At 41.0% G+C, this 12,203-nt stretch overlaps 1 protein-coding gene across 1 annotated transcript in view; it reads right to left on the bottom strand.

Annotated features, from left to right (window-relative positions):
* Positions 1-1,085: 1,085 nt before the first annotated feature.
* LOC109038351 (uncharacterized) overlaps positions 1,086-12,203 on the bottom strand; it is a 15,944-nt gene continuing 4,826 nt past the window's right edge. Inside the window, exons 2-3 of the mRNA XM_072303594.1 lie at positions 10,073-10,263; positions 1,086-5,841 (exon numbers count right to left, since the gene is read on the bottom strand). Coding sequence (XP_072159695.1) covers positions 3,400-5,841; positions 10,073-10,263 — 2,633 coding nt within the window. The 3' untranslated portion in view covers positions 1,086-3,399. The remainder of the gene's footprint in view (positions 5,842-10,072; positions 10,264-12,203) is intronic.

The following is a 12,203-nucleotide window of genomic DNA, read 5'->3' as shown; positions in this document are numbered from 1 at the left end:
CAAAGGTTACCAGGGAAACCGTAAACGTCTAAACAACTATCGTGGCCATTGGGGCGATTATTGAAATGATATCGACTGTATGTCGCCGCTTACGACAGGACATAGCCCTATCTTAACTGTGTAATATATCGCAATTCGATATTGTTTTGATTTTTAAAAGGAGCAATTCATTCATACAGTTCCGATTAGTTTTGGCGAACGGGCCCTTAACCTACGACACTCGGCTCATGGGAATTTTTTAACTTGTCCTGGACGGACTCGTCTGTAGCGCCTCGTTCTTCGTTGTGTGTGTGATTTCGTGAAGAAGTTTCTATGGCAATTTGCTTTTATTTGTGAGCTGTTTTTTCACGGGATTTTTGAATGTTCTGTACGAATAAATTCGGTGAGTACCTCATTTATCCCTCCTTCCAGTAAAATTATTTCAACTTTTCCTTCTCCCTCATTCTGGACCCACTCATGGGCTGATTATTTATGAAATTGATCTTCGAATACCTTTTGATGAGCTAGGGAAATGGAACCATCTGCATCTCATGGACAATAAATAGTTGCCGTAATTAAGGTCATCCCGTGATTAAGGTGCCGTGATTTAAGTCATAAATTCTTCATCTAATTCTTGATTCATCTCCAAAATGTCTGCTAAAGCTTTCATGCGCTTCTCCTTGTATGCATGAATGAGCAAATTGGGTATCGAACAAGCGGACACTTTTTGAAAATTTAGATGATTCTGGACAATATCGTACAGAAGTCCACGAGCTGCAGATAGAACCATTACCTCTAGCTCATCAAAAGTTATTCGAAGATCATTCAACAACCTCTTTGACAAGTTGCAAAAACTTTTCGTTAACAATAGTGTCACACGGTACTAGGAATATTTACTATTTAACGAACCTTATATTTCCCTGACTCAGTCCTAAATTATAGAAGTATGCGTTACTTTTCCAGCAATCCAAAAAAACAATTATACAAAAAACCAATACCTACACTTTCAGATATAAAAATGCAAATTTTTTGCAGCCTCGCTAAACGACTTATCAACCAGAGATTTTTTAGGAAGCGGACCTCCAAAGAGCTTTCAAAATTAAAAGTATACAACAAGTGATAATGCCATGTATTCGCCATATCAAAGCCCAATACACATTTATACACCGGCTACGTAAATCTGCTAAGTTACAAAACATGAATCGACAGTTGTCGGATTGTACATCAATGACAAAATGTGTCTAGGCCCTCATTCTTGACTACAACTACTGCCCCCAGAGCCGCTCTCCGACGCCAATGCGTTGGAGCTTCCTGCTTGTTTCTCTTTATTAATAACTATAGCCCAGTTAAATGAGCCACCGTCATGCAATTATGTTGAACTATATTTCAGGATCTATGAGGCATTTTTCGCACTCTGCATTCCGAAAGTATCTTAAATGGACTAAATTTCTCTTTTCAAAACTACGATTTTTTGCTCCTCAGTAGAAACACTTATGTGCGAAGGACAAAATTCGAGAAAAAATATTCATAAATTTTCTTGAAAATTCATTTGTCATCACAGACGATTTGGCAACTTCTAGAGGCTCATACGCCATTCTTTCCTAGGACATTTGGACTACATTTTGCTATTAAGAACTAAAATTTCTGGCTCAGTTTAGAAACAAATGGACCGCGTCAAACAGAAAGGAACCAAGCCACATCACCTATTGCCTTTAATTGGGCAATTTAATTTTTTACATGAAAACGGTTGTGCGGATTTCCGTGCAAATTTCAGTGAAAATTCTCCATAGTGCGAAGCAAAGTCCTTAAAATTTTCAAAGAAATCCGAACAACCGTTCTCTCGTAAAAAATTTAATTGCCCAGTTAAACTCGGCAATAGCTGGTGTGGCTTGGTTCCTTTCTGTTAAACTCGGTCCAATTTATGTGCCATTGGTTTCCCTATGCACGTCAGTGTCAACACGGATGAGCCAAACGTTGTAATTTCTGATTGCAAAATGCATTACAAATATAAGACATTGCCTTACCAATTACGATAGGGAAATCTCATGCTCATTACCAAACTATTTTAACAAAAATAATACGAATTTCGGATTTTCTTCAATATTCCGGAGTTTCAGAGCGAAGATTAACTATAAAGTTGATCAAATAACGGGAGATTTAACAGCGCTTATATAGAAATATTCGAACATTCAAATGGAAATATGTGCAATAGGTATATTCACTTACAAATTATGATGAAGAGAAAATAACGTCGGAAAAAAGCAAAAATAGAAACAAGCTCTCATAATCAATAAGTCTTGGGCCTCTAGCTAAGACAGGAATCAGAGCACTGCGCTAAAAGTTTTCTCTATATTTGACGAGAAAGTCGGAGTCACACGACGAATGGTAACGGTGGGAATGAACTCCATGACAAATAAAGGTGCTTGAATGGAAAAAATAAAAATAACGTCATCTGTATAGTCTCAACTTCTAGTTTGATAATAACAATTACGGGGTTTCTCCAGGGTGCGATCGAATATGTACCCATGGAGAACTTTTTTCAGAAAACGAAGCCGAGCGATGCCTACGACTGAAAGGTCCTCGATCGATGTGTGTCGTATGCGATCATTTAAACGACTTTTTCTGGACAAAAATGCAGAGCACTGGGAATGTATGGTTTACCGCAATCAGAGACGAGAGACCCTCCACTAGTATCTTGGTCATGGTGTAGACTTTTACTTTCGAGACTTCCGTATTCTAATGTTGGCTATTACCTACATGGTTAATGTTGAACAACGTGTTGGCATTTCCGTTTTGCAAACAAGCCTAAAATGGCCGAAGTTTGGGAAACGTCTTTGCCTCATGACGTCACCAGAGGCTTATCATCCACATTGTCGGCAAGTTAACAGCCGATATTAGGGTGATGACTGTTGCTCCATTATCATTATCCATGTACCTTATAGAATTGTTGAATCCCCGAAGGTAACAGCTTCCACCTGTCGCCAAGAGGTCAGAGGAGGGTCTCTTGTCTCTGATCGCAGTATGCTCCGTTAAATGCCTTTGTAGCCGAAAAGGAGATGAGCAGTGACTAAAACTCTAGGGTTTTTCGCCAGAATGCATTCGCAAATGTCTCTTGAAAGTGATTTTTTTAGAGAAGTAAGCCGAACAATGACTGCAACTGAATGGTTTCTCGCCAGTGTGCGTTCAAATGTGCATCTTTAAAGTGTCTTTCCTACTGAAAGAAGAGGAGCAATGGCTGCAACTGAATGGTTTCTCACCAGTATGCGTGCGAACATGTGCCGTTAAAGACTTTTTGTGAGAAAAGCATGCCATACAATTACTGCGACTGAATGGTTTTTCACCAGTGTGCGTTCGCATGTGCGACTTTAAATTGCCTTTTTTACTGAAAGAAGAGGAGCAATAACTGCAACTGAATGGTTTCTAACCAGTATGCGTGCGAACATGTTCCGTCAAAGTATGCTTTTGAGCAAAGCATGCCGTGCAATGACTGCAACTGAATGGTTTTTCACCAGTATGCTTCCGAACATGTGCCGTTAAAGACCTTTTGTGAGAAAAGCATGCCGTGCAATGACTGCAACTGAATGGTTTCGCACGAGTGTGCGTTCGCATGTGCATCTTTAAATTGTTTTTAATACTGAAAGAGGAGGAGCAATGATTGCAACTGAATGGTTTCTCACCAGTATGCGTTCGCATGTGCACCTTTAAAGTGCCTTTCCTACTAAAAGAAGCGGAGCAATGACTGCAACTGAATGGTTTCTCACCAGTATGCGTTCGCATGTGCACCTTTAAAGTGCCTTTCCTACTAAAAGAAGCGGAGCAATGACTGCAACTGAATGGTTTCTCACCAGTATGCGTTCGCATGTGAATCTTTAAATGAATTTTCATAAGGAAAGAGGAGGAGCAATAACTGCAACTGAATGGTTTCTCACCAGTGTGCGTTCGCATGTGCTTCTTTAAACTGTTTTTAATACTGAAAGAGGAGGAGCAATGATTGCAACTGAATGGTTTCTCACCGGTATGCGTGCGAACATGTTCCGTTAAAGACTTTTTGTGAGAAAAGCATGCTGTGCAATGACTGCAACTGAATGGTTTCTCACCAGTATGCGTTCGCATGTGCACCTTTAAAGTGCCTTTCCTACTAAAAGAAGCGGAGCAATGACTGCAACTGAATGGTTTCTCACCAGTATGCGTTCGCATATGCACCTTTAAAGTGCCTTTCCTACTAAAAGAAGCGGAGCAATGACTGCAACTGAATGGTTTCTCACCAGTATGCGTTCGCATGTGAATCTTTAAATGAATTTTCATAAGGAAAGAGGAGGAGCAATAACTGCAACTGAATGGTTTCTCACCAGTATGCGTCCGTATGTGCTTTGATAAATTACTTTTGTCAGAAAAGCATGCCGTGCAATGACTGCAACTGAATGGTTTCTCACCAGTATGCGTGCGAACATGTTCCGTTAAAGACTTTTTGTGAGAAAAACATGCCGTGCAATGACTGCAACTGAATGGTTTCTCACCAGTGTGCGTTCGCATGTGCTTCTTTAAACTATTTTTAATACTGAAAGAGGAGGAGCAATGATTGCAACTGAATGGTTTCTCACCGGTATGCGTGCGAACATGTTCCGTTAAAGACTTTTTGTGAGAAAAGCATGCTGTGCAATGACTGCAACTGAATGGTTTCTCACCAGTATGCGTTCGCATGTGCATCTTTAAATTGTGTTTTCTACTGAAAGAAGAGGAGCAATGATTGCAACTGAATGGTTTCTCACCAGTATATGTGCGAACATGTTCCGTGAAAGACTTTTTGTGAGAAAAGCATGCTGTGCAATGACTGCAACTGAATGATTTCTCACCAGTATGCTTGCGAACATGTGCCGTTAAAGACTTTTTGTGAGAAAAGCATGCCGTGCAATGACTGCAACTGAATGGCTTCTCACCAGTGTGCGTTCGCATGTGCATCTTTAAATCGTCTTTACTACTGAAAGAGGAGGAGCAATGATTGCAACTAAGTAGCTTCTCATTACCAGTATGCGTTCGCATGTGTTTCTTTAAATTATCTTCAATACTGGATGAGGAGGAGCAATGACTGTAATTGAATGGTATCTCGCCATCGTGCGTTTGCATGTGTGTTGTTAAAGCGCTTTCAGAAGAAAAAAGGCTCGAACACTCGCCGCAAGCGAATGGGTTCTCACTAGCGTGCGTTCGAATATGTTCGACGAACTTGGATTCCGACGCGTTTGTTTGGGTAGGGGGTTCGCTCTTGATTTCGATATTCGTATCTGACAGGTCAATCCAACTTTCATGAGAATGGTCGGGAAGTGGAGAGCTCATGTCCTCTCTTTTCACTCGCGCTGTCATCGGGACAAAATCACGAATATCATTCTCCAAATCGTGTTCTCCTCCTCCTCGTCCCAACCTGAGTTCTGACTCATCCGTCTGGGGAGTGGGTTCACTCTTAATTTCAATGCTCGTGTGCAGCTGGTTGGTCCAACTTGCATAATCTTTTTCATCCTCGCATTCAATTTTGGGGGGAAGAGCGGAGGGCGAATCCAAGATGGACGAGGGCGAGGTGTCTTGGGTCTCTTCTACTGATGCAAGTCGGGTATTGTTGGAATCTTGAGGGTGACTTCCTCCGGACGGGGAAGATGGGTTGCCAGGCATAACGCTCGACTCCGGGCTGGTGCACGCGTCAGGTGGGGCCTGCATTGAAGGGCACGTGCAATCAATCCTCGAGACGTCTCCCAGGGGGTCCTTCGCACTTTTATCGTTCGGTGGAATCACTGGATTGTAGTCCTCGGGTGTGCTGAGTGCAGAGTGCTCTTCCAGTTGGATTTTTAGCTTCGGCATTCTCCATTCAAAATCCTGAACAGAATAAATTTCAAGACTTGTAAGCAATGCTTTGGACGACCGGTTACGATTGGAGGCAAACCATAGAGGGATTGAAAGACGGAGAGATACCATTTGCGATACGGCGATTGATCTGCCACTTATGGAAAAGGATGTATGTACAGGGTGTTCGCGACGAACACCTTCATAGTAGATTTTTCACCATAGCTTCGGATAGGAAAACATTGATACTCGATCATTCACGCCACGCCATTGGATACGGGTACCCGCGGGGTGGAAGTTTGCAATGTATCGGATAACGATATTCGTTAGCAACATTAATGATGTTCATTCTTTCTTTCTGGATAAATTGGGGCTTAGATTGCCACGAGCAAAAAGGAGCATAAAGCATGCGACGTAGATTGAGATAAAGCAGTTAACCGGTTGACACGCCTTAGTTGGTGGCGCAATTCACTCGAGTTCGGTTCCAACTCAAGAATACAAATACTTCGACTTTGGCGTGTTGCACAGTATCGCACGCAATTGAAGGCGTTTTATGTTGGTCCGACCGCTACCTGCGGAGAGTGGAGTCTTGATGTGTTGACTTTGAGTGCTGTTTAGCTGCGCATACGTTGAATGCAAAATCATGGCCAATTCTCACATATTAGTGTTATGAGTAGCTGATGACTTCCCGGATTGAAATCGAGTATTCAGCTTTATTTTGGACGAATGATAAAAGTCTCAATTTTTTATACCGAGAAGTTCCTTTACCGTGCTAAATATAGTTCGCGTCAAAAAGAGCTCTCCGATACAGAGTTTCGTAAAAATCGATCGCTCAACGGAGCTCAGGGCTAATACCTGCTGTGCGAACCCGTCCTGCCGCACGGTGGATCGAGTCAGTAGGAGAGGTCGGACAAAATTTGGATACTTTATACGCTTATAATTCCGTTTACACAAAACTTAAAAGTTCTAAAAGTGGTTCTATTGGTTTTCTCGTGAAATATTGTACAAGAGACACCTCTTAAAGTTTGAAATGTGTCGAAATAAACTTAAAAATTTGCAGTTTTGGTCAAAAATTTCAGGTCCGACCTCTCGAATTGACTCGATCCACTGTGCGCCGTGACAACTCTCAAATTTTCGAAATCGAGTTTCTTTCAAAATTTGTCTAATTTAATTAGGACGAAAAGACCGATGCTGCTAAGACAGCACAGTCCGTTCTTTCCGTGTAAAAACGAGACGTAAGACAAAACCCTCAGCAAAAATTGACATTCTTTCGGTTGAAAAGGCCGTAAAGGGCATAATTCCGCTAAAGAGCCAATGGCAGCAGTAGTTTTAAGTACAATGACGCCTTTTCCTGCCAGTTTCTGACCTTAATAGTTAGTTTTTGGGAGTCCAAAACACATGTTAGTTTGTGTTAATTCCTTCTTTCTGGATCAGCTGAGGTTTAAATTGATAGCTTTGCCTGTCAATTTCAATAATCAGCCTGCACTGGAAAAAAAACACATTGGATCTAGAGCCCAGACTCTTGAAAACATTGACAAGAAAAAGGACTCTTGATTCAATCAGATTTAGGCTTAAATCAAAAGGAAATCCGCTCAAATTAAGAGGCTTGGTTCTTGATTTAAGCTTAAATCTGATTGAATCAAGAGTATTTTTTCTTGTCGAAAGAGTCTGGACTCTAGGTCCAATGTGTTTTTTTTCCCAGTGTGCTGACTTTCCCGGTCGCTAGATACCGGATACCCTGAGGACGTTGTTCTAGTACCTACATCGAATTAGCGAAACGAAAACAAACTACGAGAACCATAAACCTCACCGGTGCAATCACCTCCAGCAGTGATTCATGCAAATTGGCAACATTCTCTTCTCTTTAAAATGATGACTGGTCATATTAATCCGGATCAATCGGTTCTTAGAAAGGTAGTGGACTCATCATTGAAATTGATAGAAAAAGAGGACAACCTATTCCGAAGTTATGTTAACCGAGACACAGTTTCAATGCAGAGCATTTCAAAATTCACTCGGAGCCCGTATTATTTTTGACAGCAGTGTAAAATCTACGTTTCGTGGCGAATCTGAGCGTATCTCAGTTTCGGCAGCCCACACTGAAAAAAAATTCTCGGCGTTTTTACCAAGGTCCGTTGGTACCTTTACCATCTCGCTTTTTTTACCATTATTGGTAATTTTACCATGACAGACTAGTAAACTTACCTAAAAACCGGAATTTTTACTGTTTTATTCAGGTAAGAATACTACTTTTATTGGTAATCAATTCCCGGTAACTTTGCCATTTTATCTCGGTAGTTATACCATAGTCGATGAAAAATATTGGCGTTCTTACCAAGGTCCAGTAAAATTACCGAGAAAGTTCAATAATTTTACCGAGATTTCTCGGTAAAATTACCAATTCCATAAATGGTAATTTTACCAAGAAAAAACTGGGATCAAATAGAACCCTGAATTCTTGGTAATTTTACCCTTTTCTTAGTGAATACACCATGATTTTTTTTCCAGTGCAAGGAACTTACACAATGTTGGTTATTTTTACTATCACTTTATACCTCGAGCATTAAAATTAAATTTTAAAAAAAGGGGAAAAAACAACTTAATCAAGATACCTACTAAGGTATCTGTCATACTTTCTCGGTAGGGTTGTAAGCATGTTGAAGATAAATACCACAAAACTTCTCGAATATTATGACGAGCCAAAGCCTCATAGAGAAACTTCATTTACACGTTCACGTTGAATTCACCGATCACATTTAAGAGTTACATTCTTTTTCAGTGCATTCCCAACTTTGATTAAATGAATCTGACATTGACCATGACCATTATGAACGGACATGATTAAATGTTCATCATCCACCGATCTCAAAAATTGAAACGTATGCCCAGGTGGGTTGTGGTATCGCTTTCGCCACACTCTAAGCAATTTTATTGTCACAGTATAATAAGACGCGCCTTCAAATTCAGCTGGCGGCAATGTGGGCATCATCTGTGGTCGAATAGTTATCTCAGAAACACCTCCCGTAAATGAAGTCAAATATGAATGGCTACACGCAAAAATTGCTTATAAATCCAAGACTGCCACGTTGGACACTTTCGCACTCATTTGGGATTATAAATATGCACATCTTTTAAAAACAGGAGCAATGATTTTTCTTAAGATTTGCTGCGAATTTCCCTGAAGCACACTTACAAAGTTAGAAACTTTTAAGGTGACATTCCTATTGTTTCTTTATTTATTTTATTTTATTTTTTTTTTCACCTGAAATGAAACTTAACTTTTTCCAAAAACTCACATATTCTCACCCCAAAAACTCACCAAAAACTCACAACTCGGGTGTACTAGTTTGTTGAACCATGATGATCCAGAATTCCTCGATATTACCATCTTGAAAATGGAAATTGGCAACGCTGTACAGCCTAAACGAGGTTTCACTTCAAGTTGAAACTTTGCATGGAAGTTTGCCTTACCATCAGCTTTCGTTTGAGCCTTGTCCTATTGACCAACTCGGGTGTACTAGCCTGTTGAACCATGGTGATCCAGAATTCCTCAATTTTTGCACATAAAAATGGAAAATTGGCAACGCTGTACAGTCTAAATGAGGTTTCACTTCAAGTTGAAACTTTTCCCGGAAGTTTACCTTACCAAAAGCTTTCATTTGAGCCTTGTCTCGTTTTCCAACTCGCGTGTACAAGTCTGTTGAACTATGGTGATCCGGAATTCCTCAATTTTTGCACATAAAAATGGAAAATTGGCAACGCTCTACAGCCTAAACGAGGTTTCACTTCAAGTTGAAACTTTTCCTGGAAATTTTCCTTACCATAAGCTTTCGTTTGAGCCCGTTGACCAACTCGGGTGTACTAGCGTGTTGAACCATGATGATCCAGTATTCCTTGAGTATAGCGCATAAAAATAGATAATTGGCAACGCTGTACAGCCTAAACGAGGGGTCACTTCAAGTTGATACTTTACATGGAAGTTTGCCTTACCATACGCTTTCATTTGAGCCTTGTCCCGTTGACCAACTCGGGTATACAAAGAAAGGGCCTAAACTTGGCTAGGCTCTTTCCGCCGACTGAAGAAAATCCGCGGAAATTGTTTAGAAAAACTATTTGCGTTTCGTAACAAGAATGATTAAAAATAAGACATTATTTGAGGTCTGCAACGTTACAGTCGGAGCTAAATACGCTTCCTTACGCGTGTAGGAAAGGATATTTGAACTCATTAACGGCAGGCGCAGCGATACAACTATTCGACCACGGGTGTAAGCATGTTGCTGCCAGCCGGATTGAAGGCGCGCCACACTCCAGCAATTACTCGGGTCCCGTCCCGTGCGATCTCCCTGGCTGGCGCGCCGCTAAAATCACCGCAAAGGGAGGACTGCACGTCATTATCCTTGACTCTCTGTCCCGTTTTTACCACAATTAGAGTGAAAGTGTATCCCTGAATTGTAACGATTCAGAATCTCGGATTGGGTTTATTAAATTCATTTTTTTAAAATGAGGTATGAAACGAGCGAAAATATTGCGTCAAAATTTCCGGAGACTGAAGAAAATCCGCGGAAATTGTTTAGAGAAACTGTATTTGCCTCTCGTAACAAGAAAGATTAAAAATAAGACATCAGTTGAGGTCTGCAACGTTGCAGTCGGAGCTAAATACGCTTCCTTACGCGTGTAGGAAAGGATATTTGAACTCATTCACGGCAGGCGCAGTGATACAACTATTCGACCACGGGTGTAAGCATGTTGCTGCCAGCCGGATTGAAGGCGCGCCACCCTCCAGCAATTACTCGGGTCCCGTCCCGTGCGATCTTCCTGGCTGGCGCGCCGCTAAAATCGCCGCAAAGGGAGGACCGCACGCCATTATCCTTGACCTGGAAAATGCTTAAAAGTGGCGCCAGCTCACCCACTTACATTACGACTCTATGTACTCTATGTGTGTTACCACCTATCAGGAAAGTCATAGGAAACCAAATTTAGACGCAAAATGGGCTAAATATCACCAAAATCCGGTTTCTTAACTAACAGACCTCGTACATTTTCAGGGGGAAAACTCTGCTATGTTAGGAAGAATTTTGTTGAGGAGAGTTCGATTGAGCGCATCTGCTGCATGACAGGCCTGATTTCTGTGCATCCTCACTTCGTCGCTCCCTTGCAGGCCGATTATTGAAATTGATAGACTAAGCCATAGACAAAGAAGACAAAAAGGATTTGGAGGGATCCTATTGGTGGAAGCGGGTGGCTGCAATGGACAAAGGAGGTAGGTAATAGACTAACTAACGGCAACCCACGAGAGACCCGACTGTTAGTCTATCATTTTCCCCCTTAGTCTATGAGAACCACAAATTTCAACCAAAAGGATTGCTTTATACCTCCTATGTCTTCTTTGTCCATAGCTTTGTCTATCAATTTCAATAATCAGTCCGCTGACGTGAGGGCGTATCTCAATTTCTACGTGAGCCGTGCTGCCCGTAAAACTCTATGCTATTCGCGGCTCAAATGGAAGTAGAGATACGCCCTTACGTCAGAGGAACGACGACTTGCGCGGACTCTCCTCAACGGCAATTGGACGTATTTCTGTCAAATGGAACTATGCGCCTTAAGACATGAGCCTTCAGACCCATAAGAATACATGCATAACACGGCTCACGTCATGATGCACATAGTTCCGTTTGACAGAAATACGTCCAATTCTCGTTAGCAAAGCAATATTTCGCTCCCAAAAATATAGAATGGGACGGAAAAAGTGAAAGTAATGGTCCAACGTTAAAAATTGCATATTTTTGAGTTTCACGCTTCAAAAAGCATACTGCCACAAGGACATACGAAGTTTTGCGAATGAGTCACCTCGGTTTCGCAACTTCGCACAAAATAAAAAAAACTGCCATCAGGAGTCGCAGTTGTTTCTGAATTAAAAACAAACAACAACACCAACCCCGTTCATCTGCCATCTTTTTTGGCCTACTTCTCCAGTATCGGATGAATGAGTATAGAAGTACGTGAGTTGGTTGTATTATTCAAAGCACTGAGCCAGATAACGGCGGCCATTTAAGTTTTCTTGTAAAGTTGTAAAACTGGGTTGGCTCCTGACTCAACTGATTCAAGCCACGCCTTCACAAAAGTATTACTTGAAATATTGATTTAAAATTTTTTGAGATATTAAGCACGGAGGTTCATAACAGATCATATACATTTACAATTCATTCAAGACTGTCATGGACATATCTCTCAATTTGTGAAAGTAAATATTAATTTTAATGGCATGCTTCAAATATTCAAGAAAATAGTTATCGAAAAAGGTAATCTCTAAAAAACTTTAAAAAAATCACACAGAACTTAGCAGAGTAAAATTGACTTTAGAAAGGATAACCATATTGTCATTTCATCGGGTACTG

The sequence above is a fragment of the Bemisia tabaci genome, chromosome 8 (genome assembly GCF_918797505.1).
Source record: "Bemisia tabaci chromosome 8, PGI_BMITA_v3".
NCBI lineage: Eukaryota > Metazoa > Arthropoda > Insecta > Hemiptera > Aleyrodidae > Bemisia > Bemisia tabaci.
The sequence above is the reverse complement of the archived record's forward strand: the minus strand, read 5'-3'. Positions and strand labels throughout refer to the sequence as shown.